Genomic DNA, 19,107 nt, shown 5'->3' with positions numbered 1-19,107 from the left:
AAAGATTCATTAACTTTGGTATATTTGGTTTGTTAAAGCATATGCAATGCGACTTTATTTGCACAATTACAGCTATATATTAAATCAAACATATGTTATTCCAGGGGAGGGGGCGCCACTGAGAGAACAGCCAAAAGATTAGCGCGGCACCTACCAACTGAGATTGTTTGCCCTGCGAAACGTGCTTCTTTGGCAGTTCGCTTCTGCGTTGAAACGTTTACGGTCTGCTCAGTATAATCATGTGGTGTACATACAGTTCCATGTAATAGTTTTTATTTGCTAATGAAGTGATGATTCCAGATTACATGGATAGGAAACATGACTTCAGCTTTGCACGAGATCGGCAATTGCAAAACAAACTTCTCGCAGCAGACGACGATTTTGATCAGTCGGAGCTGACACCCACTGTTGTCAGTGCACCCAGACCTAGCAACCTCAGAGATTTTAAATTTTGTGAAGTTACAGGATGGCATCAGGGTGACAAGGTGGTGCTAAGAAAACCCGATCATGATAATCTGTCAAAACCTAGAACAAGCGTTGGCGGAAGGGAAAGTCTTCTCACAAGAGATCGGAGTAAAAGAGACCTTCATGACTCGACTTACGCATTTCACCATTATCCAGAATCTCATCGGTACATTGAGCAGTACAGGCGTGAACACACGTGTACAGACTCAACCAACTCCCCAACAACACGCAATGAGTTTCTTGAACTCCAGAGATTCTATGCCTACAGATCCCAAGCTGGATCACTTTACACACATCCAACCGCCGTGGGTTACATGCCACTGTCCCAGACGCCGACACATACGGCCACAAGAAGGGAAAACTCGAACATTGGTCAGTACAGAAACTCGGATCCTTCACTCAGATCTGCTTCAAGGTACAAGCTTTCACCTAGTCTCAATGTGCGAAGTGACCCAGAACTCACAAGAGAGAGTGAATCAACGGAGCCAGGACCTCTTCAAGTTGGTGCTAACACAGGTTCCACTAGTAAGATGGCCATCCATGCTGTCAGTAAAACCCCCATCCCTAAAGTACCAGCAAAGGTGACGGTTCCATCCAGCCAGTCAGTAGTATCAGCAGGTGGCAACAAAACTGCCAAAGCAGGCAGAAAAACAGGGTAAGAGGTTTCCTGTGGATTAGTGAAATATTTATAAGTTTATTATATTTAATATATGGTAGTGATTTCATTAAGTGGTTTTTGACTTTGTGTACAGAATGTGCAAAACTGTATCATCATCATCTCTCTCCCTCTCTCCCCCCCTCTCTCCCTCCCCCCACCCCCTGTCTCTCTTGTGTCTCTCAGTCTACCTCTTTTGTCATTCTATATATTATCTTTCTCACTCTTACAGTATTTTTACTTTGATGGATTATGTTGTAGGAGCCTGGTCAGTACATATACACAAAGAGGAGTGTGGTTGAGGATGAGGGAGGGGTGTTTTAGCTGTGTATGTTACTAGTAGCACAGTGCACATGCTGCCGTCACTGTTATGGTGGTCCAGATGTCTCTCTCTGTATGTCTGTCTCTCAGTCTGGTTTTATCTTTCAGCATCACTAGAAAATCTCATATCACTAGTTCTCTCTGTGTCATTATTCATCTGTCTGTCTGCTTAATTGTTTATGTGTGCATATCTCTCTGTCTGTCTCTGCCAGTCTGTGTATAAGTGTGCATGTGTATGTTTCTTTGCATGTCATGTCTGTGTGTGCTTGTTTGTTTGAGTGCATATGTGTGAAACCTGTGTGTGCACATACTCGTTTGTGTTTGAATATTTTCATGTGACAGTTGTTTTGTGATAATGTTCTTGTTTCCACAACTGTTTGCGTTGATCAGTTTGTTATTATCTGTTTTACTTTTAATAGTTTTATGTCAGTGGTTTATTTATTTACTTTTATTTCAATGATTATATTGTGCATGCATGCATGTGTGAGGGCATGGTGTAAAGAAACTTTCAGCTTATCCATTCTGCCCTCAGTAAAACATTTGTCACTGTCATCCTCTCTCCCTCCCTCCTCTTTCTCTCCCTCCAGCTTCTTCCGATCTCTCTCTCTCTCTTACAAACACACACACACACACACACACACACACACACACACACACACACACACACACACACACTATCTATCCATCTATCTATCTATCACTGTCTTTCTATCTATCTGTATATCTGTCTCTGTTTCTGCCCATTTATCTCTCTTTCTGTCTTTGTCTTTTCTGCTTCTTGGTCTGTCTGTCTCTGTCCATCACTCCATGAGTCTTTTCCATGTCTGTGTCACACTCCTTCAGTTCTTGCCTTTCCTTTGGCTTTCCTTTTTTTCTGCTTGTCTCCCAGTGTCTCTCTGCTTCTCTCTCTTGTTCTGTTTCTCTCTCTTCATTCATGTAGATCTCTGCCTCCTCTATCTGTTACTGTCTTTCTGTTTGTCTTTTTCCCCTGTGTGTGTGTGTGTGCATGCGTGTGTGTATGAGCAAAGACTTTAGCCCTACGTAGGGCTAAAGTCTTTGGTATGAGTGAGAGAGAGAGAGAGAGAGTCTCTTGTTTGCGTTTCTTTGTCTTCATGACCATTCATCCAGTCTCAGTGTCTGTCTATTTGTCTGTCTGTCTGTCTGTCTTTCTTTTCTTTTTTTTTTTTTTTTTTTTCTCAAGGCCTGACTGCTTGGCGGATGTGGTGTAGTATATATGGATTTGTCCGAACGCAGTGATGCCTCCTTGAGCTACTGAAACTGAAACTGTCTGTCTCTCTTTCTCTCTCTCTTCTTTTGGCCTTTTGCACGTATGTCTTTGTTTTGTCTGTCTGTCTCTCTTTCTCTGTGCTTTTGTCTGTCTGACTTCGTCTCTGTCTCTCTGTTTCTGTCTGTCTCAGTGTCTGTCTCTATCTTTGTCTCTGTCTCTCCCCTCCCCCCCCCCTCCCCTTCCCCTCTCTCTCTCTCTTGCCTAGATGGCTATTTGTGAAAGAGTAATAATGCTTATTCTACTACCCTCATGAAATAGAATTTGTTTCATTTCATTCCCTATTCTCTCTGCCTTCTGCATTCCTTGGTCTTCATGTTTCAGTGTCTGTCTCTATCTCTGTCTCTCCCTCCCCCCTCCACCCCCTCCGCCTCTATCTCTGTCTTGCCCAGATGGCTATTTGTGAAAGAGTAATAATGCTTATTCCACTACCCTGATGAAATATAACTTGTTTCATTTCATTCCCTGTTCTCTCTGCCTTCTGCATTCCTTTGTCTTCATGTCTGTCCATTTTGTCACAAAATATCTGACTCTGTCTGCCAGTCTATCTGCCTGTCTCTTTTACTGTCTAGGTCTGAGCCGATCTCTTGTTGGCATAGTAACACATTTTTACTTGGAACAGCAGTCTGATATTCCACTCAAATCTGTACGTCAGAGAGAAATTTATCTGTTCTGAATTGGGAAAGCTATCATAACATTGAAGTGTGAAAAGAGTGAATGGCTGTTAGTGTTACATCCATGGCTTTGTGTAACAAAGCTGTTGGTGTAGAGATCTCTTGTACTCCCTTCAGTGTGGTATTTAACAGTCTTATAACAGCTTTATCAAAGAGGGGTTTGGTTACGCTTGAGTGGTGTTGAATGGAAGGATTGTGTTCATGTATGGGCTCAGAGCAAAGCTGCTTTGTTGTATTATATGGGTGTTACCATACTTGTAGTATCAATGAGAATTAAGAGGAAGAGAGGTAGAGAGGGAGAGAAAAGAGAGAGAGGGAGAGAAAGAGAGAGAGAGAGAGTGTGTGTGTGTGTGTGACTGTGTGCAGTTTTATATAATTTTTATTGGATAAGTGGATGAATACATCATTAAAATATTTTGAGTAAGGTGAAAGCACAACCAGGTTTGATATGATGCAGATCATTAGAACTGAGCTCCTCTGACAATTTTAGGTATAATAATTCTCTCTCTCTCTCTCTCTCCCTCTCTCTCTCTCTCCCTCTCTCTCTCACATGTGTGTGTGTGTGTGTGTGTGTGTGTGTGTGTGTGTGTGTGTGTGTGTGTGTGTGTGTGATATTCAGTTAAAAACCAGATGGTCGAGGTAAATGGGTTTTTTCTGCACAAAAAAAAAAAAAAAATTCTACTAGATAAATGCTTGTGAACACATGTGTGCATTAATAAATACCATATCTATGAATTAATGTTACTTCACAAAATGAATGGTTGTGTATAATATCTGTGCATTATAATGACATCAACCGTTGAATTGCCTTTCTTATGTCTTTGATTATGGAGAGATATTTTATGCCTATAAATCCTCCAAACTGTTATTGCATGTGTATTGGCAATGGTATACATATATGATTTTTTTAAAGTTAACATTTAAAAGTTTTCTTTCTTTTATGCACACACACACACACACACACACACACACACACACACACACACACACATTGAATTACGGTGATTCTTGTGCATTGTTTACATGAACTCTTACACCACAGATTGATTTCTCTTATTGTTGTTGATGAAGTATTCTGTATTCTGTAATCTGCAGCTCCCCTAAAGCTTCAGTAGCAGCCTGGGAGAATGGCGTCGGTGCCATGAGAACACTGGACACGTTGGCATGCGTTGCCAGATCCAGCGAGAAGGTAAGGTTGTCTGTTGTCTGACCATCCTGTAGACTTTGCTCTCTCTTAGAGCCTGTCTGACATCTGGCATGGTGATCTCTATGTGGGTGTCAGTGTGTGTGTGCAAGTGTGCGTGTGTGTGTGCGTGCGTGTGTGTGGTTTGTCTGAACCAGAATAGCAGCCCAGTACTCAGCCATTGATCAACATCAGCTCAAAAACCCATGCAAAGTTGGAAAGTGAACACTTGCTTAGTCATTGTAATGATTATTATTATAGTTGTTATTACTATCATCATCACCATGAGTGTATGAATTTAAAATAAAATAAAAAAATGTTTTTTTTTGGTTTGTAAAAAAACCCAAACCCAACCAAGTGAGTCACAGTTAATGCATCAGAAGTGAAAGTGTTTCCAGTGGCTTTGTAAATGCTGAAAAGTTGAAAGAAGACACTTTGAACAAAATATTTGAAACATTGAAAACAGGTTGCCAGCATATCACAATGATAATTATTGAAATTCTTCTGTACCTGTACATGTTCTCAGAATGTCTTGAAATCAGAATTCAGTCTGGTCAAACACACACAATACGTTTTTGGCAAGAACTGCACTTTTAGCACAAATGCACTTAAAAATGATAGTGATTTTGTGAACGACTTAACAATATAACTGTTGTATTTACACATAAAAAAAACCTCAAAACTGGTACAAATTTTCAGCAAAATTATATTACATTGCTTCTTTTTTCAAATGGAAAATTTTAATGTTTCGTTTGATTCTCATTCTTTGAAAAGAGTCAACTTATTCTTTTGAAAGAATTGTTCATTTGAAATTGGCAGATCTTTTTTTTGTTTTTTCTTGAAAAGGGAAATCTCTGTGTAAAAATAAAAGATATTTATAAAAGCAGGCTAATGTATTTTTAACTACAAATATGTCTTTGTTCAATGAGTGTTCACTTTGTAATGGGATTTTGTAGTTGTTGGTTGATGACTTGATTGTGTTTGTTGGTTTTGTTTCTTCCGGTTTTCTTTTTCCCCGCGGGTGGCCTCTTTCTTCTCAGTCCTTTATTTCCCCCCTCTGTCCCCACTCTCTCTCCACTCTTTCCTTATCTGCTGCTTGAAAACAATTGACAGTCTTCTCTTTTTGTGCTCACAGCTTTAGAAATAGCTACATATACAGTATAGGTGGGCATAGATTGGCAGGTAGTCAGCAGCACTTCTTTCTTCAAGGAACTGTCTGTTAACATGTTTTTTTGTTGTTGTGTGTTTTTGTTTTGTTTTTTAACAGGATAGTTTTGACTGTGATTTGCCATCATCTTTGTAGTATGCATTGATTAAGAAGAAAAAGAAAACAAAAAGATCAAGAGTTAGAGTTAGACAGTAGGTCAGCTAGCAATAGAATTACCAGATAATGTTTTCTGGGCAATTTTATGCTTTGCAGCAGTGCTCCACAGCACAGAAGATTAGGAAAGCTGCAGTGATTAACAGTTTCGTTGTCATGCTTCTGCCCTTTGTGCCTTTGTGTTGAAATGTTTCTTTCTGCAGGTCGTTTATCTTGCCGAATGATTGGTAAGACAAAACATTTGTTTGTGTGTAGGTTGACTGAATTTTTGAAGAGAGGCTTGCTATTAGAACTCACCTCATACAAATTCCATGTTTTCCTCCTTTTCTTTTCTGCTTTTCTCTGCCATTTCACAATGGAATTGCAATTCTCCATTTTGTTTTCAGTCATTTCAAAGAGAAGTTTTCTTCTTTTTTTCTTTTTTCACCTTTCTCTCACTCTTTGTTTGTTTGTTTGTTTGTTTGTTGTTTTTGTTGTTTTTTTTGTTTCGCAGTAAAATTTTCTCCTTTTTGTCCTTCTTTTGTCTGTGTAAGTCGTTTCACACACTGAGATGGAGGAGAGTGGAGGGTGGGGTGGGGGTGGGTCTCAATCATTCACAGTGGACATTTCTTCTTCTTTTTTTTTCTTTTTGAAATATGTTTTTGTAATTTCACATTTACGTTTTTTTCTTCTTCTTCCTTTTGTTTTGTATTTGTTTTTGTTTTCTTTTGGTGTCAGTCATTTCACACTGAAATTTGGCTGTGTCTCTGTCATTTTACACTTTTTTTTCTTTTTTTTTTAATTTTATTTTCCTTGTTTGTGGGGTTTTTTTTGTTTGTTTGTTTGTTTTTTGTTGTTGTTTTTTATATCTGGTCTCACTGAGTGATTTCACAATCTTTTTTTTCCAGTATTTTCATGGTCTTTATCTTATGATGTACTCCCAGTTTGCTGCATTTTTTAGATTAAAAAAAAAAAATTATGAATGATTGTAGAGAGAAAATAAAACTCTCTCTCTCTCTCTCTCTCTCTCTCTCTCTCTCTCTCTCTCTCTGTGTGTGTGTGTGTGTGTGTGTGTGTGTGTGTGTGTGTGTGTTCAATTTCATTTAATGTCTATCCACATTAAGTGATATTAGACATGAAAAAAAAGTGTGTGTGTTGGTGTGCAATTTCTCAGTTAAGATCAAAGGTTGTGAACCTCTGTTTCAAAATGGAGATTTATCAGTGCAAACTTTTGAAACCTTCATCAGGAAAGGGAATTGTTCATTGTGAAGAGGTGATATAGAGGGGTTCAAACACAAATCCTGAGACCGTGTTCCTGCTTTAGCTTGCTTGAAGGCATGAAGACAGAGAGGGATTTGCAGTGCTTAAAAGAGATCCAGTACTTGCAATGCCAGCATATACAGAGTGTGTGAGCATTAGTTGTAATTTGGTACGCTGTTATTGGTCAGTACATAATCAGATTGTTAATGATTATTATTTTTGTTTGTTTTGTTAGCATTATCACCAATCAGTTCATTTGCCACTGGCAACAAAACGTTCCAGGGGTGACTGCGTGATTACAAAAGAGGTACTTGTCCATGTGCACACAAAGTATTCCAGTTGATAGCATGATCCCTGAACAAATAATTGTCCACTGGTACACAAAGTATTCCAGTATTCCAGTTGATAGCATGATCCCTGAACAAATCATTGTCCACTGGTACACAAAGTATTCCAGTTGATAGTATGATCCCTGGACAAATCATTGTCCACTGGTACACAAAGTATTCCAGGTGATAGCATGGTCACTGAACAGTTAATTGTCCACAAGCATACATATCATTCCAGTGATAACATGCTTTCTAAACAATGCATTACCCACAGGCACACAAAACATACCTATTAATTTTAGTTGGCATGAAGTAAAACAGTGGATGGCTTGGTCATGACTTATGAACTGAACACAGGTCTCTACATAAAAAGAACAAAATACTGGATATCATATATAACCAGCATTGTGAATATTATGCTATAACTTCTGGTTGGTAAATTCAGTTATAATTTCATTGGGGGGTCAGTGTCAAGGAGAACTGATGGCCTTGGCAAGCATCAGATACACACACACACACACACACACACACACACACACACACACACACACACACACACACACACACACACACAAGTCACAGTACACAATTAATAAACAATCGAAAATACAACCTACAAAATCTGTACCTAAACACCCACTCACTCACTGATGATACACATTTATTTTACCACACAACTACAACTGCAGTGCTCACTTGGGATTTAGACTTTACAGTAACTTCAAATTACTATCCAGTGGTCAGGTTGGATGTGTACAGAAATGCTGTAGTTCTCATCCTGCACCTCCTTCGTCCTTATGCAGATGAGTAAAAATCATATCAGATCTTGAAATATAGTCTAGAATTTAGGACATTATGGAAATCTGGAATATCAGCAGATAGACAATTGTTCATATATGATATATAAATGATAAGACAGATAGACATTTATATACAATTTTGCAATATACATGGACAATGAAGGTGAGCATGGCAATGTGCATGCCACTCAGGCCTCTGCAACAAGTCAGTTGACCCACCAGAGATCGAGAGAGTAATCAGGTACCAGTGTTTGCTAGTGGTGTTGGTGGTGATAAACGACTGGCCACACTATAGGTGTGCCTGACTCAGCCTGATTTTCCTCTCCTCACATGCTTGTTTTGGAGCTGGGGCCCTGTTCCAAAATTCTGTCAACTGCCTTGTAAATGCCCACCCCTCAGTTTTTGTTATAAGTGTGCATTGGGTAAAATATCTTGTTAATGCCCCCTGCCCCTGCACCCCCACCCCTCTGCCCCCTTCGCCCCCACACACTTTGCTTTTTAAAGAATAAATCATGAAATAATGATAATCCAGTTTACTATTAGGGATCGTGTTGCTGCTTTACATATTCAGATCTTGAGGTAAAGAATGGGACATCTGCATGAGATTTTGACGTGTCATTAAAAAACAAACTAACAAGAGCAATGATGATGTCAGTCCATGACACAGTGTCTTGTTTCAGTTGCTAGCCTTTTATTTACAGAGAAATCAGTACTGGGCACTGTCATGCCACGAAACATATTGGATTATCCAACTGATACTGCAAGTTTAACGAGAAACTTTTCATGTATGGAGTAAAGTAAATAAGGGATTGGGCTCCCATGAAGTGTGAATACCCAGTAAACGGCCATCTCCAACTTGAGGTGAAATTTGTGTAAAGAGGGGATGGGCGCGTACAAGGTAGTTTACAGTATCTAATGTAAAACATGCCTTCTGTAAATGCTGCCTTCCTCCAGCCCTGCCCTGTATCCCCCCCACACCACCCATACCCCCCAACTGCCCCCAGGCCCCCTTTTTCCACCTCTTCTCCCTGTGGTGTGAACTTAGGAGGGGGTGATGAAGGTATTGGCAGTCAGAAATATAGGCACTGCTGGTATTATTATACCTCCCGCTGAGCTTGTCTGCGTTACAGGTGGGATCAGGTGGTAGACAGCATGCTGCAACAGTTTGGGTTTGGTTTTTGTTGTTGTTTTTTTTATCTTGGTCTTTTCAACTTTTTTTTTTCACGGTTCAGGTACTGTCATATTTTTATAGTGGTGCTGAAAAAGAAAACAACAACAACAACAACAAAAAACAACAACAACAACAAAAAAAAACAAGAACAGAAAACAGTGTTAATGCTTAAGTGGGATTGACAGGTATTTTTTGGCTCTGATCATTTTTATTTGTATTTCATCTGTGTTGTGTTGAGCAGAATCGGCTTTGTAAAAAAGAAAACCAACATGTAACAAGTGTCAGCAGTTTGACTCATTTGATTAGAAAAAAAAACCAAGAGCAACAACAACAAAAAGCTGTGTTTGTATAGGTGGTATCTCTGGTTTATTCATTAGTTCTTTCTTTAGTTCTTTTTTTTCTTTCTTTATCTCTCTCTTTCTTCTTCTCTCTGGTCTTTTCTTCCCTCTCTCTCACTCTTTGTCTCTTGTTCTTTCTACATCCTCCTACCCCTCTTCCACCCCATTTCCCAATCTATTATTGTTTTTTATATATAATATTAATAAACTTCTTCAAGAAAATAAAATCAAGACTTTGAATGATACTCAGTATGTATATATATATATATATATATATATATATAGAGAGAGAGAGAGAGAGAGAGAGAGAGAGAGAGAGAGAGAGATAGACACACACACACACACACACACACACACACACACACACACATATATATGTATGTATGTATGTATGTGGAAATCATGTCAAGAGAGATCTGAGGGGAGGGGTGGTGTTAAATGCAAATAAATGACCAAATACCAGATTAAACGTAATGCTTCAGACAGAGTAGCCTCGAGAACATTGCCAAGAGTTCAGTGAATACCTCAAAACAAACATTTACTTCAGACAGTTACAAACATGTTAAGGCACTATAACGGATAGATTTTTACATGTCTGAAATTAGGTGCATTTGTCTTGTTTTTCCATAATATGCCTTTTTGTTTTGAAACCAAGGTCCTGATTTTGAAGAATTGTTGGAATTGGCCAACAGAATTGGTTTTATAATGGTTTCTCTGACTGGTCGTTGTATTTCTACAGTGGCATGCAATCTAAATTGCATTATCATTCACAAAGACACACCAGTAAAAGCAATGTGTACACTTGCCAGGACAAAGGCATACAGCCAGCAAAAGGCTCTCCTTGCAGAAGGCATGGCAACTAGTGATGGTGTTCAGTGTATAGATGGCATTGCAGAATTGGTGTTCTTCTTCTTCTTCTTCTGCGTTTGTGGGCTGCAAATCCCACGTTCACTCGTATGCGCACGAGTGGGATTTTACGTGTATGACTGTTTTTACCCCCCCCGCCATGTAGGCAGCCATACTCCGCTTTTGGGGGTGTGCATGTTGGGTATGTTCTTGTTTCCATAACCCACCGAATGCTGACATGGATTACAGGATCTTTAACGTGCGTATTTGATCTTCTGCTTGCATATACACATGAAGGGGGTTCAGGCACTAGCAGGTCTGCACATATGTTGACCTGGGAAATCGTAAAAACCTCTACCCTTAACCCACCAGGCGCTGTTACCATGATTCGAACCCGGGACCCTCAGATTGAAAGTCCAACGCTTTAACCACTCGGCTATTGTGCCTGTCAGAATTAGCATTCAAATACATTTAGAACACGTAATTGTACATATGCAGAAAAGTTTTCCATTGGCATGCAACAAAACTACGTACTTGCCCATCATGCTGTAGCATACAGTCAGAAGTGCACCGAGCATCCAATGGCATGCAAAACACCCACATCCACACCCCTCCCCCCCCAAGCCCCCCCCCCCCCCCCCCCCCCCACACACACACACACACACACACACACACACACACACACACACACACACACACACTCATGATAAATACTGTGAAACATGGTCAACATTGCTCTGACTCAGTGGCACACATACAGTCAGAGATTTTAGTGACAACCATTCCCAATTAGTCACTCCAGTGGGCAGAAATGTGAAAAGAAGTGTGTGTGTGTGTGTCTTTGGTCTGATTTCAGGGCTTTGGCAACAACTCTCTCTTCCAGCATGTGAACAGAAAGAAAGAAAATCTTTTGTCGCTTATCCGCTACTGGTTAGAGCGATGCGAGCCTGAGTAGCTCTGAGGACATGTGCTCTTTTTTTATTTTCTTTTATAGTTGATCTGAAGAGTGTGTCAGTGCTGTGTTGATTGTAGTTTGTTGGACTGATTAGAATTTGTACATAATTAGGGGGAAGAAAGAGAGATTGGATGTAGAATTATGTTGTCAGTATAGGCTCTTCCTCTTAGGTAGAATTATGAAATAAGTGGGGTATTCATCTGTTGATGTGGAATTATGGTCAGTAGGGTATTCCAGTATTGATGTGGAATTATGAAGTCAGTATGGTAATCCTCTATCGATGTAGAATTATGGAGTCAGATGGGTATTCCTCTACTGATGTAGAATCATGAAATCATGAAGTCAGTAAGCAATTTCTATATTGGTGCAGAATTATGAATTCAGTAGGGTATTACTCTTTTTATGATGTGGAACATATAGCTACTGTAGTGTGAAAAATTAAATGAATTGACTTTGAATCAGGGATTTTTTTTTTTTACCTGGTGTTCTAAGATTACAAAGATCAATAAATCAAGGAATCGTACAGTTTGTTTGTTTGTTTCTGTAGAGGGGGTAAAAACATTCAAAGCATAGCAAAAGAGAAGTAATAATCAAAGCAATGAAATTGAATTACACCTTTTGTTTACAAGCATTGTTTAAAGCTTTGCAGAAAAAAACAGTAAATCAAAGTAATGACATTAATTTGATTAAATATAACTTTTGTTTTCCAGCAAAGTTGAAAGCATTACAGGAATATAAATCAACCATTGAATTTGAAAATAAAAAGAAAGGAAAAGTACATAATCAATATTGGTCCAAAGGAAAATAGCGGCATGGAGGTAGTACTGTTCAGTCAAGTGTGTAATTCATTATACTACTTGGCTGTCAAAAAGCAAGACTTTTGTTCCATTCACTGAACAGTGTGTAAATACTCTACTCATCAGCCAGCCATAAAGAAAGACTTAGGTACTATTCAGTGAAGAGTGTGTAAATATTTTACTGAAATGCCAGTGACAAAGAAAAAAGACAACAACAGCACCTTTTGTATTTCTCAGAGCAAAAGAAGCAAAGTGTCAGCTGTGAAAACCAAAGCCCACTTCAGAGTTGTGTTTATTGGCATTGAAGCACAATAATCTGATTGGGTGTTGGCACTCACTCTTATTTGGAAGGTTTTGAACTGTAGTGAAAGTATCGCTGACTCACTAAATCAGGCATTGTATGTGTGTTGTGATTTTGCCTGTTAAAGCCTTCAAGCGTGTTGAAGTTTCCTTAAAAATTGTTTGCTTAGCTCCAGGATAGGCAGTCATGCTTGCCACATGAAGTCTCATTGCCGTCTCAAAGCCAAAAAAATCAGGACCTGGAAACCTAAGCTGAGTGTTCACAAAACTCCTTTTCAGGCAGAAGCAGACTGAAAGAAAGGACAGAAAGAAGAATTGATAAGAATTTTTAAAAAAAGGGGGAATAGCTCCGGGCTGGGTAGCATGAGCAGTCTTATCAGCATTAAGTTTTGCTTAACATTAAGAATGTTACAAAGTCTGTGGAATGACTTTGGAAAAGTCTGGACATGAAGCCAGCTTAGTGCTGCTAAGATTGCTCATGCAAACCCAACTCAGGTTTCTAAAAGTTTGGGTTTTTTTTAAAGAGAGATCGACAAGGGGCTGTTACCAGTGATTGTATGGTATTGTATTGTATTACTGTTATTTTTTCTCACAACAAATTTCTCTGTGTGAAAGTTGGGCTGCTCTCCCCAGGGGAGATTGTGTCACCACAGTGCAGCACGCTGGGTGTGTACGCCATTCAGATCAAAGCGTCATTTTGTCTTCTTGGACACAAACACACAGTTGCTACTCAGTATTATCATGGAAATGAATGAGAATTCCTTTTCACACCAGATACAATATTGGAGCAATAGGTGGTCTGTCAGTTGAATAATGCATTCAATGTCACCCATTCGTTCCTGTAACACACAGACACACACACACACTCACACACACATACAAACCCAAACCAAATTGCTATATCAGCTTTTGTATCAGATCGATTCTTTTCAGTTCTGCTCATGTCAGAAGACATATTAAAACCCCATACTTTTGTAGGAGGCTGTTAATTTTTCTCTCATTTGTTTATCATTAGCACTTTTCCCGCTCTTTGTCATGCTTGGCAAAAGGGAAGTGGACACTTGAACAAAGTTGAAGAAAATAGCAGACAGCACTCAGCTGTTAAAAAGAAAAGAAAGGATTTTGTGTCATCATAATCCAAGGAAAGTGTTAGTTTGTGGAAGATGCAGAACAATATGGTTTTCTTTTTTCATGTGATAAATGATTTTGTGACTAAAACTAGAAAATGTACATGTGTACATGATAATGAAATCATTTTCAGTTACTTTATGTGAACACCACATATGTTTCTAATCAATATTTGTACAGAAATGTTCTTTTGTCAAAGTGAACTGATGGCGGTGGGAATTGCTCAAACATCTTACTTTTGAAAAATAACGACACTGTAGTATACTACTTTTAAATGTGTGTCAAAGCATGTGCATAAACATTTTCATGCAAATAGAGGTGGATGTACTTTTGCCGATGTACACCTTTTCGTTAATTTGAAGTGAGGAGGAGTTTTTGTGTATACTATATGTTTATGAATATTTAGCAAAATGAGTGGTTGAATAGATGTAGCCTCAAAGAATAGCATGTGCATGGTGTGTGTGTGTGTAATGGAGTGTGTGTTTGTGGGTGTGCACATGCGCGTGCACTTATGTAAATGCTGGAAGTGAGTGTGAATACCAACTGGACTTAAACGGAACCAGGATGCCCTTCTCCTGCTAGACAACCAAACACAATACCAAGCCAGCAAGCAGTCATTGCAAGCCAGGTAAAATTCCAACAACAACAAAAAAAGAAAGAGAAAAAAACCTAGCAGGCCCACAGACACCCGTACTTTGAACACACGTTTTCCTGTGGCTCTCATACCCGCTTTTAGACTTGTCACGCGCTTTGAAATCGGGGTCAGGTCACACGCTTTTAATTCAGCATCAGATCCTCAGTAATGCTTTGTTTGCTTTGCTGCAGTGATGCATCCACATCTGTTTTCATTTTTGCAGAACTTACAATTACACAGAGTGCAGTGACATGAGGAAAAAAAAGAAGACAAAAATATGAATGAATATAAAAACATAAAAATAAAAAAATGATTTTTTTTCTCAGTGGAAATGTTTTCTTGCATCACATTTTGCTTTATATTGTGCAGTGAAATTCCAAAGTTTGTGCATGTTGATATGATTTGAAAGGATTTTTATTGGCACCAGATCAGAGATTTTATGCTAAATTGAATCTCTGGCAAATTAAGTGAAAAAAATATGATGTTAACAAACAGAAAAGGACCAAGTATATGGAGATTATTATAATGGGCAATAGAAATAGTGACCCATTTCTTCCAAATTTACAAAGTTCACCCAATTATTGGTCATGATACAAGACCTTTCTTCCAAAGTGTATAATTGCAATATTGTATAAGAAAATATCTGCTTGTTCAAGACTCCTCATATATTTAGTAATTTTTTTGTATTCTATGATAGTAAGTTATGCCTTAATTTTTCTTAATCTATTTTTTTGTCATGCTAGAATTTGCTGTGAAACACGGCTTTCTTGATTGTCACTGCTATTTCAGTCTCTGTATGAATGTGTAGAGCTGTTCTGCATTTGGCGTGGTGTGAATCTGCTTCATTGATTTTAGAAAAAGAAAAGAAGAGGAAAAAAAGGTGTGATTTATCAATCATTAGCAGAGATGAGAATATTTCAGAATCTATGTTTTGACTCTTGATGAAAACGAAAAGGAAAATTTTGTATGTGAAAGAATTGGACATGTATATGTTGATGAAACATTCAGATTTTTGTTGTTAACATTTTTCTTTGTCACTTTGTTTGGTTTCTTTCCCTCATTGTGTACTTTTTTGGTGATTATTTTGTTTAATTTATATATCTATCTTTTTTTTGTTTTTTTGTTTTTGTTTTAAAGACAAGCAGACATGCCCACATGCAAAATCTGATGCAAGATTATAAAATCACATATATATTGTTGATAGGTTGATGGATCACTGTATGCATCGAGGCATCATTATTTTGCCCTCCTAAAAAAAAAATACCCCAAAATTTAAGATGATTCAGTGACATGATAAATTATACAGAACCTCAGTCATTTATTATGTCATCAACAGCAACAAAAAAGATTGGCTGTATCCTTTTATGGTGTAAACAAATTACCAGTCTGACTGCAGGGAATGTGTGTGAGAAAAAAATGTGTCAGAATTCGTGGAATCATATATGGGTATGTGTAGTAATTTTGAATATGTTAATAGGACGACAGACACTGAAAGAATGGGTTCTGTGTCTGCCAGTTATATCTCTCTGTCTGTATTTCTCTCTTGGTCTCCATCTTTCTCTCATGATTAATTTTTTTTTCTTTTATCGGCAAAGTTGGGAATACATTTTCTTCTGATATGATACTAGCTATTCTTTGTGTTTGGATGACAAGAAATTGTGTAGATCTATGAAAGCAGAAGAATTATATATGAAAAAATCTTATGTTGATAAATTAGATGGACTGGTCAATATCAGCACTATACTCCAGGTATGATCGCTTTTGATGCGACTTGAATTATATGTATTGTACCATATGTTCTTTTTTCATTTTTTCTTTTTCCCCCATTTTTCAGGTTTGATGGGTTGTGGTTTTGAGATTTTGTTGTTGATAATATGTTTTCTGTTTTTGCTATAGTTGAGGAAGGAGGAGTTGTTAGGTTGTGTTTTATCGCAGACAGTTTTCAGCGGTAGGATGGCTGTAATGCCAACTGGGCTGACAGTGAGAATTGTTAGTCTTGAAGCAGTGCCAGTCAGTTGTCTTGGAGGAGTGGATGGGTGGGCAAATGGAGGTCTGGTGGTTACAGACATGGCATGGGATGTTTTGACAGCAAGTTGGGGGATGGGATGGGGAGGTGAGGCGAGGGAGGGGTGGGGGTGGGAGTGGGGAGAGCAGGTGGAAGTCTGGTGGTTACAAATATGGCATGGAGTATTTTGGCAAAGGGCGGGGGTGGGGGGAGCGGGGGAGGGGCAAGAGGAAGTCTGTTGGTTACAGAGGAGTAAAAACAGTGCATCATCAACAACAGCAACAAAACTCAACAACAACAAAAACAACAACAAACAAACAAAAAACATTTCAAAGGATACAAAGTTATCAACACTAGTTAGTGACCACTTCAGATGTTCGTGTCAGAAGTGATGATTGCAGTATTTCTTTCATATTCTTTGAAAGTTCAGTCAGAAAATATGATTGAATGACAGATTGAAGTGCATCAGCTCCTTCGGTATTGCTGTGCTGCAACTCCAAACGTTGATCCAAGTTCATTAAATCGTATACATGTACGAGTGAGCTTTTACGTGCAAAGCAGCCACAGTCTATGTTGGGGGATGTGCGTGCAGGCAGGATATTTCTTGTTTCCATAACCCACCGAATGTTGACACTTTTTACAGGATGTTAAACGTGCACATTTGATCTTCAGTATGCCTTGCGTAAACGAAGGGGGTTCAGACACAAGCAGCTGGGTCTGAACATCTTGTTGACTTGAAAGATCGGGAAAAAAATCTCCACCCTCAATCCATGCAGGCGCTAAGACCAAGATTTGAACCCAGGACCATCAGGTGGAAAGTCCAACGTAGTAACCACTGGTCTTTTGCATCCCTCATCTGAGGAACAACCCCCTCACTTTAGTTTAAGATTTTTCTCTTGAAGCGATCAACCGAGATGACGCATAACTTGCAAGTCTTTCATTGACATTGTGAACAGTATGCACACTAGTAAAACGAAAGATCGAAAAAAGATAGGAACAGGACCTAAGGGTAACACTCACAGGCTTATCTTTAAGTCCGTGGGTAACACTAGTATGTTGCAATGGAAATGCCTGTGGACAGGTGGAGTAACCCTGAGAGCTAGCGAATAGCATGGTAGCCATCCGTGACTTGCTATCGAGGTAATCAGAGACAGGGTGACTTTGTAGGTGGTCTGGACTTTTTGTCTTTTTCTTTGTATTAAGCAGAAGCAGCTATGGGGTTATTTGGATAACGAGGTTGAGTGTGTGTACACGTTCCTTAAAAACTGTGTCTGGCAGCAGTTGGGTAATCCCAACGTTGACATTGTGGAGCGGGACAAATTGAAATTGGCGTGATTAGTCTGTGTGACATAGAATTGTAAAGGCTCTGAGTGCAGATATGGAGTTGTAAGCCCTGGTCTTTATGTGCAGACATACAGTGTTCGGGTGTGTGTGCCCTGTTCTTTCCGTACTGGTTAGGCCACCACCACCACCGCCTTTGTTGGGAAAACTGCTTACGATGTTGTTTAACCTTAAACAGTGAGTGTGTGCATAGTATATTATGGAGTAAAGGGGAGGGGGAGGGGGGGGGGAGGAAATGGCTGAATTGGAATGAAGTGAATGTGAAGCTGTGTGTTTTGTGACATGTGTGTGTGTGTGTGTGTGTGTGTGTGTGTGTGTGCAAACAACTTCGCCTGATCTTGTTTAATATAATGCATGATTTATTGAAAGAAAACACGCAGACTCACACACTTGCGCCTCCTCCCCCTCCCCCCCCCCCCCATGTCCCCCACACAGCATACACTCTCACTCTGCACACACACGCACAGACTCACATTCCCCCACCCCCACCCCACTTCCTCCACCCCCACACACATACACACAAACATACAGACAGACACTCTCTCTCTCTCTCTCTCTCTCTCTCTCTTAACACAATCGTCGTATCTCATGGGGGTGTTGGTTGTTTGTTTTTTCTATTTGGATTTGGTATCATTCTGTCACCGTATTGGTCAAAGTGTAAGAACACACCTTGCAGATCCACATCTGACCCATGCTTCCTTGTTTAGGAATTCCAAACGCACACCACACACACACACACACACACACACACACACACACACACACACACATCCTTTTCTCCCCGCGGTCCCCCGCTGATCGTCCTCACCTGACCCTGGGCCTGCAAAGGAATGGAAGGCATGGGGGAAAAGAGGGGGTACCCCGGGTGCATTGCACAGGGAAGGAAGGAGGGAAAGAATCGGTTACAGGCTGTGGGCGATAATCATGTCAACTGAAGCAAAGATAGTGCGGGTGGTGCTGATTGTAGGTATTGCTGAAAAAAACGAAAGAAAAAAAAAGACTAAAGGTACTGCATTGGACAGGTCCAGATAGACGAAGGTTTGATCGACTTTTGGTCCTCATTTACTTTCTGTGGTCTTCAGAAAGGTGTGTAGCAGACCTTTTGCTGCTTGTCCAGGGTCTGTGTAGAAAAGCCTGTGGTAGGACTTTGATGCTTTTGTTACGGCTGAAAGATTGACATTGGAGGCTTATATCAGAAGATTTGTGGAAAGACAGACCTTTGATGCTTATGTTACAAAGTCTGTGGAAAAAGACATTTTGTGCTGGTTTTTTTATGGAAAGATAGTCGTTTTTATTACAAGATATATGGAAAGATAGACA

General features: G+C 39.4%; 1 protein-coding gene across 1 annotated transcript in view; it reads left to right on the top strand.

The window, feature by feature from the left end:
• Positions 1 to 79: 79 nt before the first annotated feature.
• Positions 80 to 19,107, top strand: part of LOC143289611 (uncharacterized) — a 32,307-nt gene continuing 13,279 nt past the window's right edge. The window contains exons 1-3 of the mRNA XM_076598653.1: positions 80 to 1,120; positions 4,496 to 4,589; positions 11,484 to 11,557. Of these exons, the coding sequence (XP_076454768.1) occupies positions 291 to 1,120; positions 4,496 to 4,589; positions 11,484 to 11,557 (998 nt within the window). The 5' untranslated portion in view covers positions 80 to 290. The remainder of the gene's footprint in view (positions 1,121 to 4,495; positions 4,590 to 11,483; positions 11,558 to 19,107) is intronic.

Source organism: Babylonia areolata, chromosome 14 (genome assembly GCF_041734735.1).
Source record: "Babylonia areolata isolate BAREFJ2019XMU chromosome 14, ASM4173473v1, whole genome shotgun sequence".
NCBI lineage: Eukaryota > Metazoa > Mollusca > Gastropoda > Neogastropoda > Buccinidae > Babylonia > Babylonia areolata.
The sequence above is the reverse complement of the archived record's forward strand: the minus strand, read 5'-3'. Positions and strand labels throughout refer to the sequence as shown.